At 40.8% G+C, this 19958-nt stretch overlaps 1 protein-coding gene across 7 annotated transcripts in view; it reads left to right on the top strand.

Annotated features, from left to right (window-relative positions):
- Positions 1-19958, top strand: part of PPP1R13B (protein phosphatase 1 regulatory subunit 13B) — a 67663-nt gene that overhangs the window by 22136 nt on the left and 25569 nt on the right. For all 7 annotated transcript variants that reach the window (XM_081191429.1, XM_081191428.1, XM_081191426.1 and 4 more), the window contains exons 2-4: positions 1894-2041; positions 3976-4095; positions 7086-7150. In XM_081191429.1, the coding sequence (XP_081047555.1) occupies positions 1894-2041; positions 3976-4095; positions 7086-7150 (333 nt within the window). The remainder of the gene's footprint in view (positions 1-1893; positions 2042-3975; positions 4096-7085; positions 7151-19958) is intronic.

The raw sequence follows: 19958 nt of genomic DNA on the forward strand, positions 1-19958 counted from the left end.
AATTTGCCACTGTGAGAATATGTACTAGAATTAATAGCTTCTCAATGTCCGACTTCGCTACTAAGTAGATTTTTCATTAAGATCTAAAATTAGCTGTGGGCCTTAGCTCTGCTATTCTAACAACAAAAATTTAATTATTCACTTTGAAAGCAGTAGTTTTGACAAGGCACAGGCTTTCTTCCTAGTGAGTCATCTGCATAAAAACATGTTTGCCTAACATTTTAATGCTGCAGTAGCCTTAGTAGTATTTTTATCAATATGTTAAAACAAAAATTCTGCTGCTGGAATTATGTGATAAAAGTAGCTCTTAGATATTGGTTTACTTTAGACTTGTCCAGCCTGGTGTTCTTCATATGTTGTTGGACTCCCAACTCTCTTTGGTCCCAGCCAGCATGTACAATGGTGAGCTATCATGGATGCTTTATTCCAGAGCATTTGGGGCCACCAGGTTGGGGAAGACTGGTGTAGACCATGCCAACACAGCTCTGATATTTGTGGGGAAAAGAATGCACATCTCTTCCACAAAGTAAGTATGACCCCAAGAGCATCATTGAAGCTATCAAAGTGTCTGCTGATGCCTGCCCACATAAATTTGTGAAGCACAGTGACTCAGGTGGCACCCCTCATTAGCATGATCTGTGTTCAGGGGTTATTGGAGTTTCATTCCAAAACATCTGGAGGGCACAGAGTTCTAGAAGGCTGCTTAGCCCAAGTGGTACAACTTGTTAACTTTCTAATCTAGTGCAACTCGCCAAGGGATTCATAAGTCTGTTTTTGCTCACTGCCAGACACTACAAAAATGGGAGTTATCAATCATTTGGCAGGCAGGTGATGGGATCACTTGGCATGGTGGATCCCAAGAGGTGGCACTGTTTAACCCTACACTGCTTCTGATCCTATCTCCAGGATCTATTTCAGAGTATGACATTGGGTGGTTATCTTTTGCTCCCCTGGCAGTTGTGTTGTGGGGTGCTGCAGGGTACTGTCTTTACTCCAGTGCTATTTAACATCTACATGAAGCTGTTGGGAACCATTGGGAGTAATCTTTAGGAGATTTGGGGTGAGATGTCATCAGTATGCTGTATCAGGAGAGGCCATGCAAGTCCTAAACCAGTACCTAGACTTGGTGGTGGGCTGAATGAGGGCCCACAAATGGAGTCTGAATCCTGGCAGGATTCAAGAGCAGGGTTCATAGTCTGGGGCTACTCCCGGGTCCATGTCTAGCTCTCGAGGCCCAAGTAATCTCAGTGGCTAGAAGTACCTTTTACCAACTCCAGCTGTTTCTAAATCAGGATAGACTGACCACTGTTGGCCACATTGCTGCTGTGCACTTTGGTGGTACTGCCCCTGAGGTTGCCCAGAAGCTGCAGCCAGTGCAAGATGCAGCTGCTCAACTGCTCACTGTGGTAGAATATTACCATAATCATTTAGTTAGTTCAGCATTTGATTGATCATGTTATGCCACTGGTGAAAGTGTGGCACCTTTAAGACTAATTAATTCAGCCTCTAATCCTATCTGGGAGCCATCCTCATGGACTTTAGTGAGCGTTAGTTCTGAGCAATATATGATTATTGTGACATTAACCTCTCCTAAACCAAGGTTAGGCACTTTTTAGTTTATTTAGGCACTAAGGACTTCCACAACGACAATGTTTTTATGTCCACACTTTTGCAAGTGAGGAGGCAATGTTTTATATAAGTTTAAAGTTTAGCATGTTCAGCTATTGGGAGCTGGAAATCCTTGCAGATCTATGGCAAATCACTTGGAGATTTGTCAGTAGTTTCAACCCATCTGCCTATCCCTGGTGTGTTTATGATATTTTATGCAAATCAAAATCTGTGCCACTTTGAAAGATTGACTCTATATGGTGCCTTTTTTTTTCTTTTTTCCAGATGATATTAACTGTGTTCCTGAGTAACAATGAACAGATTCTGACTGAAGTGCCAATTACACCTGAAACAACCTGCCGAGATGTGGTGGAATTTTGCAAAGAACCTGGGGAAGGTAGTTGCCATCTTTCTGAAGTCTGGCGTGGAAATGGTAAGCAATCACTTGGTATCCTGAACTAGTGATTTTATGCTGAATGTTTACTTTTGAGAGGGCAGTAGCTCAATATTATGCCAGGCTTTATAATTTCATTCTTGTTTGAGACAATTGCAGCCTTTCTAATTTTCAACAGCTCTAGCACTATCAACCTTAGGGAAACATACTTACATACACATTTCCCCCTCAGGCTCAAAATGAAAAGGTATTTTCAGAATGCAGGGAGATGGCTGATAATATGAAAATGGTTAATTAATAAAAATAGGATTGTCAGACATGTCAATGTTGTGTTTTAATGCTGTGCTCCCCCACCCCGCCCAGCCATTATATTAACACTTGCCCTCTAAATTATCATTAGAAGAGGCATGGTATTCAAAATTAATTTAGTAGCACCTTTTGTAGCACCTTTAATTTAGTAGCATCTTTGTGAAGATGGTTTGTATATAACATGGACTTGCATGTACAGTAACTAAATGTGCGCATTTAGCCTTAAACCTATGGCTAACAAAATAGATGTGAAGAGTTCCTCGGAATGGGAGAAGTTGCCCACCCAGCTAATTCTGGCAGAAGATGAAAGTCTCATATAATTGCCTTAATTACTATAAATTAGCTCTGTATGGCACAATCCCCAGAAAATGGGTAAAGAGCAAATTAAAAATCAGTATACCTGGAGAGAGATTAGAGCAGACACTGAAGCAGTCAGAGAGCCAATGTTACAAAGAGCCTTACTTAACTAAGGTCCATTTAATATTGTTAAGGTGTGGGGAGAGGAAGGACTACATCAGGAACATGGGGGAGCTTAAAAGAGTCCTCTCCCCATTTGTTACATCAGCAGCCCAGAATGATGTTTAGCATTCCTCATGAAGTGTAAAGAAGCACTTCTGTCAAACCCGCTTAGTTGCCTTCTTTGGAAAAAGTGATTGGCAAAAGGTCTGTTAACCCAATGTACTTTGACTTTAGCAAACTTTTGACCTAATGGTATATTATACCCCTTTTCTTTTTGAAAGCTTAAGAAATGAAGTAGAAGGGTCTCCTCCCAGATGTTATCAGCCTCAGCCAGTATGGCCAATTGTTGGGGATGATGGGAATTGTAGTCCAGCAATATATGGAGATCACTACAATGGCTACCTCTTCAGATGGCAATAGAGTGAAGGAGAGATCATGCTCATTGGGACAGTAATAAATGGACTGGTATCATTCTGCAAAAGTCATTATTTGGCGTTGTTTAGTATCTTCAGCAGCTTATTTATTTCAGCAATTTATATACTGCTTCACACCTTAGTTTACATAAATGACTTGTATGAAGTAGTAATACAATACTATCTAGGCTAGTAGAACTTGTGATTTGTCATGGCAAACACTTGCCATGTACTGTAGCCTCGCCAAGAACATGATATCCTCTTGAGTTTTTTTGGCTCACAAGGCCTTGGCTAGAACAATGGTGATCTCCTTATATTCTGTTGGACTGTAACAGGGATAGCTAATGTGAAGCATGCCTGATGTTATGGACTACAGCTCCCATCAGTCCCAGCCTGCATGGTCAATGGTCAGGGATGGTGAGCATTAGAGTACAACAACATCTGAGGGGCACCATATTGGCTATCCCAGATGACAGAATTAGTTATATGCAAATGGCTTGGTGGTATGAAAACTATGCCCTTTAAAAACTCAGCTTTTGTAAGACGTGCAACTTTCTGAAAAATTATTCAAAACAATCTTATTCCTTGAAGATTCCCCCCTCAAAAAAGTTGGAAAAGCAAATGTTTGAGAAACTGAAATAAATTATTTGGACCCTACTAACGTGATTTAGAAAAAGTTATTAGGTGAGAGAAAAGTAAAATAAACTGTTAACATTTCATTTTATTTTCTTACTGCAAACAAATGTCCAGGAAGTTGCTTTGATAAGAAACATTTAATTTTTCTATATTTAGAAAGACACATCCCCTTTGATCACATGATGTATGACCATCTACAGAAGTGGGGACCCCGTAGGGAGGAGGTCAAGTTTTTTCTTCGACATGAAGAATCCCCAACAGAAAGTAGTGAACAAGGTGGGTATATTTTAAATTGTTCATTGGTGCCTCAGCAGCTCATCTTTATGTGACTCAGTTTTGTAAAGACAAGTAATATGATGACAAAATACTTGTGCTGTACTGTTGACTCTATAGTACAGATGGTTGAAGCTAAATAAAAGAATTTCTATAGGGCAAAGTGTCCCCTGCTCCCCACATATAGGCCTTTACCACAGCTGCCCAACTCTATCCAGCATTATTTTGCCCCCACTCTCCCCTTGTTTCTTCTTTTTCCTCTTCATTACCTCTCAAGTCCTTAAACATTTCTGTTTTGCTTTCTCTTCCTTCCACCTATCCACTCATTAAGCTCATGAATTGGAAGAACCTTTTGCCTCCAGACACTACAGCCATTCTTCCTTCTCCCCTTTCTGTTCCCAAGATGTGCCCCCAATAATAATCTCAGCTTTAATTCTTACAAGTAAGCTGCTAATTATCATGGTTACAGAGAAAATTTCAGAAACTGTTGGAAATTTAAAAAACCCAACCTACATGAATGACTTCAAAAATAATGTCAGGATTTTGTTGGAGCCTGACAAGGATGTGTAAAGTATTTGGGTTTGCAGACACCCAAAACCAATGTGCTTAATCTGTCTTTCTCTTGCTAGCTGAGTATGTTTCCTTACACATTTTCAAAAAACATACATTTTAAAATTGGGCAAAAAATGGGGTTTGGGCTCAGAAAAAGGCTTTTAAGTATAATGACATTATAGTAGGGACACATCAGGAATGGTTGACAAAAACAACAACAACAACAACAACAACAACAACAACAACAACAACAACAACAACAACAACTTTTTTTTTAATGGGCTATTTCGGGAAGGCACAAAATCCTCAGGGGCTGGGGACTGGATGCTGCATACAGGATACAGGCTATATGTTAGCCATTTCTGACCCTCCAGAGAAGATGCAAACATTCTCCCTTTGGGCATTACATCCGGTGAAAAAAACTATCACTCTTACGTACATGCTTGCCAGCACTTCTAACATTCAGAGCCACCTTTGGGTTCCTTCCTAAGGCTAATACCTGCTTCTTCCAACTTCTACATGTATGTATTTTTGCCTTTACAAGCATGTTGTACTTGGACTTTTCTGCAGTTGAGCTTTTAATCCCTATGTTCTCTTGCTACTTGCTCTTCTCTAAATTCCACATTCCTTCCACCCACCCCACCTCTTCTTCCAAAGTCATTACTAGGTCAGTCACTCCCAGTATTATTATAGAGTGAAAGCCTGTAGCTGCATCCCCAAGCAGCTTAGCTTCCAGTATGTAGCAGCAGCAGCCAATCAAGCCAGGCTTCATTCACATTCATAGTGGTGATAAAATTGGGTTCTGCCAAGCTTCACTATAAACAGGTTACACAAGCTAAGGTCGGTAGAAAATATATCAAATATATAAAGTTACCACTGAGCCCAATGCCTAGTGTACATTTTTCTCAAATGTCTAAGCAGCCTGCTTCCTGAGCTTATATAAAACATACCAACTATGTTCCTAAGTGCATAACATCTACTAAAAGAGACAATCCAAACATTCTAATCTGGAAGAGTATTCCTTTAGAAATTCATTTCAGATAATGGGTTTGTGATTATGGCTGTGTTCGGATGCAGTCCTAAACTCTGGTTTGTTTCACTCGACTATGGTATGTTTTACATCTGCCCCAACCAACTAACTATGGCTTGATCTGAAATCAGGGGAGCCAACTTGAATAAAATATGGGGGAAGGGCAGGTAAGTCCCACCCTTCATAATCAAGCACAAGATGTGGTGCATGCACACCACTTGAATGGCAATGTCCATTAATGGGGTGGGGCTGGCCCCCAAATGTTTTATTGGGGGGCTGAAGGGACCTCAGTCCCTAGGAGTTGGATCCTATGTCTGAAACTATGATTTGAAGTTGGCTTGTGAACCTTGACTTGGATTAACTGGTGGGCAAGGCCAGAGGCAAAAGCAGATGGAGCAGTGGGTGTAAATATTACCTTTGTACAGTAGGCTAGTTTCTACACACACTCGTACACCCCTCTGTCCTCAATCCAATCAGGCAAGGGACATTTTCAGAGTTCATTGACACATTCCAACCAGGAAAAAACACCCCAAATAAAAGCAAGGACTGCGAGAAGTATAACCCAGGGAGAGAGGGTGTGGTGCAGGAAAGTTCAGAGTGCCAAGCAGTGGCGCAGCGTGGGGGGTGCAGGGGGGGCCGGCCGCACCGGGCGCAACATCTGGGGGTTAGGGTTAGGGGGCGCAAATCCACGGGTTAGGGGGCGCAAATTACTTGCCTTGCCCCGGGTGCTGACAACCCACGCTACACCACTGGTGCCAAGTGGGCTGCATTGGACCTGAGGTTCGCCACTGCTACACTAGTTTCGCAGGAAAACATTGGTAATAATATCAAACCTTGCATCAGATACCCCAGATTTGCTTTCTTCCTTCATGGAGCAATACCAAGAGTGGTTGGCTGAGTTCTTACAAGTGAAGGGATGGGCAGACAATTCTTTGTGGGAACTAGTTAAAAGAGAGGAATGACTTTACCCTCCCTGGAACAGTAGCAGTGACAGTAGCAAGTGCTCTTTACACAAAATGGAATGTTGTTTCCTCCAGCAAAAGTGATGGTGAGTTTTCAAGGGGCAGGAACAGTGTTTGAAGTTTCCCAATCCTGTCTATCCCTTCTAAATTTCTCCACAAAGAAAGAGGATAATTACTTGATGGTTACACCACAGAAAAACTACTCTGATTATGTTGGTTTCAGCGGTCATTGTGTAGCTCTTAACTGAGCTTCAAATAGGGCTAGAAAAACAAACACCTGTCCCACCTGTTTCCAAAAGTTGGAAAACATTTACTCATAAATTGTTTTCATCAAATCAAAATAGGAGTTTTTGTTTTGAGAGAATGTTCTTTTAAAAAGTTAACTAAGCTTTAGGAAGCTGTTTCAGTAGAAGCAATGCATTTAAATGTTCTAACTGTATTCTTCCCAGGCCGTCAGACTCAAAACCAAAGGAACGGAATCAGTATACCTGGGGAGAAGCGTTCTGAAAATGGGGTATGTGGCCAATTGCAAAAACAAGATATTTTATGGTTTTTATTTTATTTTATTTTATTTTATTTGCATCTCCAAAATATTTATTTATACATTTTCAAATACTGCTATGTATTTCTGGCCGTAAATCTTTTATAACAATACTAAGGGGGGGGGACCACTTTATATTAGGAAATTGTACGAAGAACTTTGATCAGGACTGTTTGGCATCTGCTTATATTGAATTCCCTGTAGCCTTCAGTTTATAATACCTTGAAAATACTACATGTTTCTGCTGTATACCCAGAATGAAAAGACATGTAGCTGTCTCACACATTTACTCAGGAAGGCCTGCTGGATCAGACCAAAAGCCAGTCTAGTCTAGTTTAAGTAGTTTTGGCGGGGTGTGTGTGTGAAAAGGTCTCTCACTCTCTCCTCCAGAGATTCTTTTAATCTTTGTGAGACATTTGAAATTTAAGAATATTAGAGGTGGTGGTCTTACTTTAAAATGTGGGCAGTTCCCCCCTCCCTTTTCTTGTGTCCCCTCCCCGCAAGACTTGTTTGCTCCATCACATTCAAGGCACACATGCTTGGAAGTAAGTACCACTGAACAAAGTGGTAAGAGTTGTGTTATTAATCTTTAGTGGATTCTAGTGAAATATGGAAAGTAGCCCATTTGTATGGTTGGGCTAAATTGCACTGAAAAATAGGCAGACTAACATTGAATTATTTGAACAATGCCAGTCTAATACGCCTGTGCTCATTTTCTGGCAGGAAGGCAAAAGTGGATTTATAGGCTTAAGTAATTAATCATCTTACCATTTTGTAATTCATTAGGATTATTTATTGTTTTTGGAATGCTGAATATTTTGCTAGCACAAGAATAAATATAAAAAAGCCAGCCTGTGTATACATACCTGCTTTTATTCAACATGGATTTAAGACTAGATTATGAAGCCTCTCCATTCCAGTGGTTGTAAAGTTCTTAAAGATTGCCTCAGTCTGGGTTTCCAACCTTTTTAGGCCTGTAGGCACATTTGCATAGTTGAGTGAGTTCTGTGGCCGCCCCCGCTCCTAGATCACGCACACCCTGGAGCAAAAGAAAGAAAGTGTATGCACACAATTTCTCTTTTCTAATGGATCTAGGTAGAAGCCAGATCCAGAGGAAATAATCTGAGCCTTTAAAAGCAAATCGAGCTGAAATAGAAAGTGGAAAAAAGTCATTCTTCCAACTTTCTCCTTCAGCTGTATGCACATTTCAAGGAAGAAGAAGGTAACCACCACCACAACCTCCTGATTTAGGGAAGGGTGCCCAACCTTTTTTCAAAGAGGGCCAGATTTGCTGAAGTGAACATGCATGAGGGCCAACCAGAGTTGTTGAGCTTTCAATTTTACCTCAAAGTAACGGGCCAATTAAATCGACCAGTGGGCCAGATTAGGCCCCCAAAACAGACTGTGGACATGCCTGACCTGGGGCAAGTAAAGGGGTAGGCAGGGGAATTCAGGGACTTCATGAGCAGCAGGAGAAGACTTCAAGATTACCATTGTGCCCATGGGCACCACAGTGTAATAAAATTGTCTTCCCAGCCTGAAGGCCTGTAAAGATGGAGGCCTGCCTTTGAAGGATGTTCCAAATAGTCAGTGCATCGACTTAGAGAGCCCTACTTTTTATGTCCACCCACAGCACTGCTGATGTTGGAAGACAGCTGAACAGGGCCTTAGATATGGATCTCAGGAGTCAAGCAGAATATGATTCTTCATTTAGCCTAATCCTAGACCACAGAGGGTTTTAATATGTTAAAACAAAAAATAAAAAAACCTCACACTTTTAGTTATATACCAAACAGTTTGATTGTAGTTATTGTAGTTATTTGAATTGCTAGCCTGAAATTGCATTCTGGTTACCACGCTTTGAACAGCTGAAATTTCTGGACCATTTTCAAAGGGAAGCTCATATAGTATGCATTATAGTTATCTGCTATATATATAACACAAGAATGATTGAGGCCACCATATCCTAAAGTGTCAGAAGGTCAAGGCTCAATGATATAGCAGGAGTATTTTCAATATTCATATGCCAGGTTTGTAAGTGATGATTGGGATGGCTTTGTATACATTTTTTGGTGGTTTTTTATCATGGTTTTGCTTTACTCTTCCATCTTATTTTAACTAAACTGCTTTCATCACTTTAGAAAGGCAGCCTATTAATTTCCACACCACTGTTTATTTAAAAATAAATTCCAAGGTGGCTTGCAAAAATAAGAATAAGCCCATAAATATTTTTAATTAAATGGGATTTCCCACCTTGAAAGGAGTTTGCATTGTGTTTAGCTCATAGCTGCATGGATAAGTACCGTATTTTTCGCCCTATAGGACACACTTTTCCCCCTCCAAAAATGAAGGGAAAATGTGTGTGCGTCCTATGGGGCGAATGCAGGCACCGACCCCTCTCGCTCTCCAGGCTTCAGGAAGCTCTCAGCAAGCCTTGGGAGCCCGCGTCGGGCTCCCTAGGCTTGCGGATAGCAGACTGCATCTCGAAGCCTGGGGCGCGCTGCACAGCACGCCCCGGGCTTCGGTTCCCCGCCAGCCCCGCAAGCTCGGGGGACAGCGGGGAGGCGCAGCGCCACCATCCCGCTGTTCCCCGACCTGGTTTGGGCTTCAGGCAGATATCCGCAAGCAGTGGGAGCCCGGCGGGAAGTCGTGACGGTCTCCCAAGGCTTGCGGAGAGCTGTCTGTTCTGTGGGCTGGGGTCGGGGGAAGCTCGGGCCCCGCGCCTGGGGGGAAATAATTCCCCCCCCCTTTATTTCCCCCCTCCAAAACTAGGTGCGTCCTATGGGCTGGTGCGTCCTATAGGGTGAAAAGTACGGCACTCCTTTAGGTGGTAACACTAATACAGAAAAGTGATGCATCAGAAGAACAGGAATTTGACAGTCTTTCCTAATAATCTTCCTTTATTTAATAAACAGAGGCAGTGGCCTTCTGAAAGAGACAGAGAAGAAACACAGTAGCTTTTCGTCATTGCTGTTTGCAATGAATAACATTTCTGAATAACATTCTTTACTTACGGCAATTAAATACAAATACTGGCAGCATACAGGTTTAGGAGAGAATATATAATAATTGCCTGAAGAATTTGCACCCCGATAACTATACTGATATGATCACAGAAACAAACCTCTATCTATACCCACTTCTCACTATAAGTACGTAACAGAAAACAGTAGAAAATAAGGTGAATTGGGAAGTATAATTGTGAACAGAGAGAAAGTGAAGGATGAGATTGAAGTGGTGGATGGTGATTGAAAGACTGATTCATTAAATGCAAAGCATTCTAAGAAGGGCCCTCTTAATTCTTTTAATGAATCACTGGCCTTGTAGCCTTTCTGTAGGAAGAAATAGTTACGCTGATGTTGTTTTGATTTGTATCTACAGAGAACAATGACAAGATTAATTGTATCATCATTATTAGGATACGAATTCCTTCTGTAAAAATATAATTAGGTTCATGTACTAATAAAATCAAAAGGCTACATTTTCTGAGAGTGTTTGTGTCTTGATCATCCATTTTCTTTCATTGCTACAGCACAGGCTGATTAATCTTTATTTTGTTTCATTGTTTACTGAACCATTAGCATAAATTGTGGAATATGTGCAGTGCTGGAGGCCTTTCACAGAGCAATGACGCTCAGGTCAATTAACCATTAGTAAAAACATGCATAATCCTTTGAGTATTACATCTACATTGAACAGTGCAGTATAACATTTGCACAAAAAGTATCTTCCAAGAATTGAATTATGCATGCAATGTTAACAGTAAAGTGAAAACTGCTTTAAATATTATAGGTCGTTGCCTTCTACTGGGGACTGATTTTATAAGATCATTTTGATGGGAGCATGATGCAAGTTGAGTGAATATGATTTGAGGTTCCTATTTTTCCCCATCCCCTATCCCCTAGCACAGGGGTCTGCAACCCGTGGTTCCGGAGCCGCATGTGGCTCTTTTACATCTTTGCTGCGGCTCTGGGGCGGATACTAGTGAGGGGAGGAGGCGCATTGTGCGCCCCGACACTCCTCACTGTGGCGGGCGCTGTACTGGCTGTGACGTCGCATGGGGGCGGTGCGTGCGTTAGTCACGCAACGTCCCGACGTCACCTTCCCGCCCGCTGTCAGATCGTGGCTCCAGAGATATATTTGTTTTAAATGTCGCAATGGTTTTGCGGCTCCCAGTTGTTGTTTTTTCTTCGGAAACGGGTCCAAGTGGCTCTTTTTGTCTTAAAGGTTGCAGACCCCTGCCCTAGCACATGCTCATACAATTGCCTTGCTTTGCTCCTGGATTCCAATTCATTGCACTACTGCAAAGCTTTGGAACTGGTATGGAAAAGTGTGGCCATATAATGAAAACAGAATCTGACTCGCACTTGTAAATGTCTAGAGGTGTGGGAGAGAGAGAACTTGGACTGTATTTGTGCAAGTCACATCCCACCTAAGTATGGATAAATCAACCTATTTCTGGTCTATGTCACTTTTGTGACATACTTTCTGTCCTGTTTACCCATTAATCTGCAAATTTTAAAAATCTCCATGTAAGACACATTTTAGCAAGTATTTTTGGAAGTGTTTTCTCTCAGAATAGCATATACTTTTCTCGAAATATAGATTTTAATTCATTTTTATGATTATGTTTTTGCCAAAAGTTGCACCATAATACTTGTAGCATCATGGAATCCAATGGATAGCTGTTTTCCAATGTGTTAGTCCAAGTGGTGCAGACCCCACCCGCTAAAAATGGTCCAGTTTGCCTAGTAGTGTCAAAGTTCTCTCCAGCTCTTAGGCCAGATTTCTTAGCTAAAAAAAGAAAAGAAAAAAGGCAAAAGATGGAGAACCCATGGCTTTTCCATATCATACTGGACTTCGGTTCCCAGCTGCCGCAGCAGCATAACCAGCAGTTGGAGTTGGAGCCCAAACAATATCTGGAGGACCACAAGTCCTATCCTTGTTTATATGCTCTTAAGAGCTCAAGGTTTCTAACAAGAGAGATAAAACCAGAAATTGACTTTTAAAAGCATGTCATAAACCAGCACTGAAACAGCAGCAAGAAAGTAATAGACAGTAACCAAGGTGGCTACAACCAATTCAATAAAACAACTATTTACAAAACAATATCCTTCCTTAAAAAAGGTTATTCTTCAGGGGTTTTTTGTCCATTTTCTGCAATCATCAGAATCAAGTGAAAAAGCTTTTCCTGGACTGTTGTTGCTGAAGGCTGTGGGGGGAGGGGCTTCAGGCAGAGGGAGGCATAAATGCTCCTCTGCAAAAAGAAAAAGAAAATACCTTGATGTAGGAAAACAGTGCATTAGGGAGATGGATAAGCCCTTCTCCTTCACATTCTTATTTTCTGTGTGCAAGGATTCCCCCTTCCCAACCCGATGAACAATGTAACCATGTCACCCCTCATCCTAAAGCCATGAGGTCCAAGCAAAACATTTCCACTTGATTCTGCTGTTTGCATAAACTAGCTCTCAAGAGAGATTCTGAGGATTGAACCTTTTGCCCCGCACATAACAAAGCATGTTATGTACTGCCCATCCCTGTTCGGATGACATAAGCCTGCAAACAATATGCCTGTAACCCATCATTCAGATGGAAATGGTATAAACAGATGAAGTGTTTGTTTAAAAGCAGTGTGGAGGCATGGGGGAAGCGGTTTCTATTTTTAACATGTTGAAATGAAAGTATAGCTTCGGCTTCAGCGTTTGACACTCTGGGGACTTTGCAGACTACAAAACCTGATGTTTTCCTTTTCGTGTTGTATTCTTGCTAGTATTGAAGCCAGGTTCTGTATCGGGATACCATGTCACTGCTGCATAGTGGAACGGGGGATAACAGCATTCCTTTTCACTTATTAGCAGGAATTCACAGTGTTCAAACAATATAAAACAAAACAATCATCCCTCTGCTTCCACTGTTGAAGCTATGAGTGTTGGTCTTCTGTAGCCAAAAGAGTGCCAATCCATGCACAAAAGGAAGGTATCTTCAGGCTTTAGGGAACAGAATGGAGTACCTGGCATCCTGAACAGGAGTACTCCACACTGTACCTTTTTTGTTGTATATCCCACTTGCATAAATGTAAAATAAATAAATAAGCAATTGCTGTGTAGATATGTGTAGATCAGTAATTGCCATCCAAGTCAGTAGCAAACCTAGCAGATAGCAAAGTCTGCCACTGAACTCAACAAGGTTTGCATCTGTTGAAGCATGCATAGGACTGGGGTGTTGAACAGATGCCCTATATCTCCCTTGTTCCCAAGGGTTTCCCAGTCCTCAGTAGTGGATTTCAGGCCCTGTATACCCGAAGGAGCGTCTCCACCCCCATCATTCAGCCCAGACACTGATGTCCAGCTCTGAGGGCCTTCTGGAAGTGCCCTCATTGTGAGGAGTGAAGTTGCAGGGAACCAGTAGGAGAACTTTCTTGGTAGTGGCTCCCACCCTGTGGAACACCCTCTCGTCAGATGTCAAAAAGAGAAATAATTATATAACCTTCCATAGGCATCTGAAGGCAGCCCTCTATCAGAAAGGATTATGTCAGATGTTCCATTGTGTTTTTGTATATTCTGTTGGAAGCCACCCAGAGTGGCTGGTACAACTAAGTCAGATGGGTGAGGTACAAGTTGTTGTTGTTGTAGTTGTTGTTGTTACTACTACTACTACAATTTATTATTTCAGAGGGCTACAGAGAGGGAGGGCGAGGTGGGAAAGCCCCATTTTATAAACACAACTCTTTTCGGAGAAGTTAATATCAAAGCCGTTGGTTGTAAATGATGCAAGAATAGAAAACGCTTATCCAAATGATAATCACTTATAATTTTTATGTCCTTGAGATTAATTGGTAGTTAGTATGTGTAGTTGTTTAAGCAGATAAATTACTGAGATTTTTCCTGGCAATTTTAGTTTCATTTCTCTTTTGAAAACATGTTAGACCTTTTATTGCTTTGCTATGTTGCTGGAGGGTAAGACAGTCTCTTGAAAAAAATAAAATATACATCCATTCTTGTGGTACAGAACTACCGGTAAATGTGCTTTAACTACTAATCTATCCATCTTTCAGTACTATTCCATCTTTTTTTGCTAATACACCACCCCCCACGCATACATATACACCCCTGCTTACAAGTACAGCTACAAAATATCTATGTGGAACTCCATTTTGCTAGTTTGTAATCATTATTATCCTGCTTGGGTTTTTGTTTGCTTTTTTAGAGGACTAAAAGCATTCAACTATGAGTCATTCTGGGTGCTATAAAATCTACCAAAGCCTTTAAATTTGTTTTTCTCTTGTCCTTTGAAAGCATGAGCAATTGAATTTTATTATTTTGATTCAGGGTTGGGATGGGTGGGAAATTAATTTATTGAAACTGACTGGTGCTTTTGGCTCATTGCATCCCCTTGACTTTAATATTTTTGCTTGTGTGCTATGTTGTTAGCTGGTTCATGTGTTGTTCCATTTCCAGTCTGAAAAAAGTAGCACAGAGCATGTTATATTTATCTTGTACATCCTGCTTTGCCCAATAAGAGAGCAGGTGTCAGTGCACGCCAGTCAACATAGTACCCTGTTATCCTGAGCAGCAAAAACTGGTGTAGCATGTACAGGGGAGGCAGTCATGGCCTCCTACTTTGTTTTGACAAGCAGATTCACACAGTTAGTTAATATGACCAAAGAAAGACAGAGTTAAACCATTCTCTTCCAGACCAAATGAAAAGTGTTTGTATTTCGAATTTAAATCCATAGTCAGCTGCAAAAGGAGAACCTATTCAACATTCTTCAATGAATATGAAAAGTGCAATGCATCAAGCTGATTCGACCTGACAGCTGGCTTGATCTTGTCATGATTAAGTCTTTCACTGCTGGCAAAATCCACTAGCCTTTTCTGTTTGCTGATTGCTGATGACTGCAGAGAGACAGCTTTTCCTATTGATAAAGGATTGTGGGGGCAGGGCAGGGGCAGGGCAGGTTCTGTGCATGACAGAAAAAGCTACCAAACTTACCTGATAATGATTAATTTTTCACAAATTGGGAATGAGGGTTTACCTCCTGTAAGATTTGTGCCAAATTAGCTTATAGACAGCAGTTACTGTGTTTGGGAAATCCTGGGTAGGTATGGGTGGGGAGATGGAGTTGAAGCATGTTGAAAAAATGCAAGAGTTCACAGCTGATGGGCAATGCAGCAAAATAAAAGTTTGCTCTTTTGAAATTACATGGGGAAGTTGCCAGCAGGTAATTACTCTTCCTATTTTTTTCCTTTTTAAAGAAACTATTTCTTTTTCATGCTTGACACACTCTGATGTTTCCCACTGAATTTTAATGGTATAGAAACAAATTGTTTTAATAACCACAGTTAACTCTGAAAATGTTTGTTGAATTACAGGAGCTGGGGCATATTAGTTCCATGCAAGATGCAAATTGTAAAGTTTTGTGTCATTATTTGCTGAATTTCAGCTAAACTGTTGAAAAAGAGGATAGAGGAAAGGATTCAAGAGGGACATAGCAATGTTATGGTGCCTCATGGTAGCATATTCAGTCGTAAGGCTGTTTTCATGTCTTTGTTTTCCGAAATACCTTTATGGTTTTGATGTTTTGCATCCTCTCCATAAATATTTCCTTAACACAACTGTGTCAGGAAAACAAATTATAAAGTAGTAACTATGTTATTTAAGAATCATGTAATGAGTCTTAACATTAGTGGGCTAGAGCATATCAAAATAAGATGGCATGTTCTCTCACTTAATATCCAGAAAAATCCAGTTTCAGACGTTTCTATTTATAGAAATTGCGCCTGTTTGTATTGCTTGATGAGGCATTTCTATTACTCATATACTGCTTTTGAGTAAAGAATTATGGTAAACAAGTCAGAACATTTTGCCCTGCGTTTTTCAAGTTAGATAAATGGAGAATGAAAACCACATCTTTTTTTACCAGTTTTAATTCTTAGTACCTTTGTAAGTATCACTTTACACAGTGCTATAAACAACCCACCCCACTTTCTCTCTATAGCTGCTTTAGAATTAATTTGTAGAAACTGCTTTTAGCTGTTGGAACTGATTACTAGTGATACTTATTTGCTTGTGCAGTAGACAGTTGTCAGAGAGAGTTGTAGGGTACAGTATTTGTGTGTTGTATTGTATATGTTCCAGTGCCCCAGTAGCTATAGTTCCCCCCTAAAGAAGAGGAAAGACACTGCATTTACAGTTTGTAAATTTATTTATTTATATATTTTATGAAAGCTTCTTGATTGTAGAGAAAAACTCAAAGCATTTTACAAAAAAAAATAAAAGAATCGCTAAAAGAATTACAACCATAATTGAAAGCATATGAAAAGTTAAAACCAAAAAAGAAGAGACTAAAACATATTAAAACACATCCAAACTTTCTAAGCATCTGGGTAAGCTTGTCTAAATAAGAATGTCTTCAGCAGGCACTGAAAAGAATACAGTGAAGGCACCTGCCTGATATCAAGGCAGGGAGTTCAAAAGTGTCAGTGCTGCCACACTGAACAATCAAGTTCTTACAGATGTGGTTGAATTAGAAGTTGTAAATGATAGGATATCTGAAAGCTGGCATCTGAAGTCTTCTCAGTAGTCCTAAGCCTTGTTTCAGGAAGCTTTTGGGTTTTTTGTATGCTTGTTGGAAGCTGCCCAGAGTGACTGGGGCAACTCAGATGGGTGGGGTATGAGAAAGAAAAAAAAAATTATTAATGTAGACTGAGCTAAATGTGTCAGCGTTTGGTGGTGGGTGATGCTAATAGCATAGCAGCTCTATTAATTTCTGGGACTTACTTTATATGGGAAAATGTATATTTTACAGATAGAATCTGATAGACACAGAAATAGGATGATGATTTTCTGAAGAGTAAAGAGTCCCACTTTACTAGTACAAGTTAAATGATTGCATACTTTTTATAATATCATAGTAATGTTAAAAAAGTTTCCAATCTAGATATAAAGGGTTAACCTGTGTCAATAGTTCACTGGGTATATTATTATTATTTTTAATTCCAAAAACTGTGCTTGATTTATCTGAATTTGATCAGCCTGTTTCTTTCTATGAAGTTAAGCAAGGGGCACTGGCGTTATCATCGGTTTTCCAAATGGATTGTGCTGCTGGCATTTTCTGACCTAATTAAAAAGACAGAGCTGTGGATGAAACCATCAAGTGAACAATAACGCCATGTACATTGTGAGCAGATAGTGTTCTAGTTCCAGCAGAACTAGATATTCCTTCCATCTGATTCAAACATTGATAGCGCAGTCTGCTTGCTATAAGAACTGGCAGCTAGGTGATTACAAAATATGAAATTCTAGTTTTGACCTTGAAAAGGAATTCTTGCCCTGGTAGGGATCACCTTCTATCACTCTAAAGAGCAAGGCTTAGTTTATGCTAGGGTACAGTCTGTTTTGAGTGTTGGTATGTAGCCCCAGGAGCCGACTGATAAGTCATAGCAGAGCACAGTCAAAGTAAACATTGCGCAAAACACAGGGACTATGCAAATAGCTTCCATACTTTGGAGAGGAATACACTCCCATTTCCCCACGCTTGAGGCCCAGCAAATGTCTTGCCTTTTTAGTGGCTTAGATTTCATGAAGCCTTGATTCATTAGAGGAGGGGAAAGTGTTTCTCATTTCTGTAGAGCGGTTGGGGGCCTCCGTACAGCCCTTGGACTTCACCCTGGCCTAAGCCCCTCCATAGCTCTGATCTGTGCCCTCCTAAAGTGCTTTTGCTTGGCTGGCATGTGTCTTTGAACTGTGATAATGCCTTTTGCTTGCCTGGATGAATAATGGAGAGATGTGCGTGTAGAAACCTCTGACGTTTGTGTGGCTGGAATGTAACCTACTGTAAAAGGAACACCTACTGCTCTGCCCACTTTTGGCTCTGGCCTTGCCCCCCCCACCGTCATGCAACCGCTGAAAGATTGCACATCAGGCAGTGTAGTCATTGGACTAAAAAAAAGAGGCTCTTACCACCTATTAAACACTCTGGAACTTGGGAGCTGCCTTAATACTGAGTCAGATGATTTGGTCCACTTAACTTGGTATTGCCTGCGCTGACAACAGTGGCTCTCCAATGTTTCGGGAAGAAGCTTTTTCCATCCCTGCCTTGAGATGCCAAGGATTGAACCTGGTTCCTTTTGCATGCAAAGGTCTGCATCTCTAGCTCCTCTGAGCAGCATCAACCTTCAGGAACATTTTTTTGAGGTGTTTCAGAGATAGCATTTTGGATCCAAGCCAGACATTATTTTCTGCTGCTAGTAGAGCAGAAGCATAAAGAATTGAAAATGTTGGTGTAGGATGAAGCATCACCACCATGAATCTTTGAGGGTAGTCATGTGTTCTGTGTCTTTGAGGGTAGATTTATCTTTTCAGAAGTATGGGCTTGCATTTTGGTGCCTATGGCATTGTGTGGACATGCATAGATTCCCCGTTAAACTGTCATCTGAAAGTATACTTAAACGGCTTCCTTTTCCTTAGCGTAAGTTCACAAGGAAAATGTTTGGCAAATCCTTCCTCTTAAAGGCTGTGTGAGTAGCCATTATTTTCTTCCCTGTTCCTGAATTGATAAATAAGGAAGGATGATTCACATTGTCCCAGGCACTGACTGTTCTCCTACAGTTCTGGAGAACTGTGACACATTGTTTGTGCAAGGACATGCATCTAGTGTGTGGGCCAGGTGAATTCCCCCACATGGTATGCACTGTAGAAGGGTATTATTTCAGTATTTGTATCTGTACTTTATCAGGAGGGGTGCTGTAACTTGGCTTGCTGATATGAAATTATTCCTCTCGGAATGGTCACGTTCTGTCATACTGTACATCAACACCAACAAAGCTGCAGGGGAAAATGCAACCTGAAAGCTCTGAATGAGGAACTAAGAGTTAGCTCAGATTCACACTTTTTGTGGTACAGGTGTTTGCTGCATGTTCAGCAGTGTCTGGGAAGGCAAATGTTACAAAGTATGAAGTCGGATTATGTATTTACAAACCACATGTGTGCATGCCAGGGAATGCCTTTTTTGAACCCACTTCATTGTTATGTTGCTTGCTGCTCTAAACACTGACACCTGTTTGGCAAACATCTTTGACAAATAAAGTGTAAATCAGCCCTTAATGGTTGTTTTAGAAAATGAAGGTAATAAGATGAGTAAACACTCAGAAGCTTAGCAGACCCTTCCTCAACCTTGGGCCCCCAGATGTTGGTCCCCAGATGTCAGTCCCCCTCTTCCCTAGCCAGTATGGTCAGTGGTCAGAAATGGTAGATATTGTAGTGCAACAGCTCTGAGGAAAGCTGGGCTAAGCTGGGGCTAAGATACTAGGCTTAGTGACTGCATTATTATTTTAATAATATATTCAGTGGCTGTATTCTGAGCAGCCTTAGGAATTTTGTCTATGTGCGACAGTGGGGCAGGCATAAACACCAAATACTATTTTTACAAAAGGTTTTTGTTCATTGCTACCAAACTAGTGCCATTTTAGGTGCTCTGTTGCAGAGCGAGATTCCTCAGATTTCAACGAAGAAGAAATGTGTATAAGTCATCAGAATGTTAAGCCCGGAGTGAATTTATGGAATCTGTGGGAGTATATATCTTTTGCCGAAGGTCTTGTGTTTATTTTAAGTATATGTTTAAAAGTAGGAGGTGCATTTTTCCATTGGTGGGAGCAAGAAGGTTTTATGTCTTACATATGATAGGCTCAGGTTTGTTGTGAAAGGTGAGTGATGTCATTTCGAGATCTACTAATAGCTAGCGTGAGCACAGCAGGAAGTTAGTTACCAGAGAGAGCTCTGA

Source organism: Podarcis bocagei (assembly GCF_964188305.1).
Source record: "Podarcis bocagei genome assembly, chromosome: 1".
Classification (NCBI taxonomy): domain Eukaryota; kingdom Metazoa; phylum Chordata; class Lepidosauria; order Squamata; family Lacertidae; genus Podarcis; species Podarcis bocagei.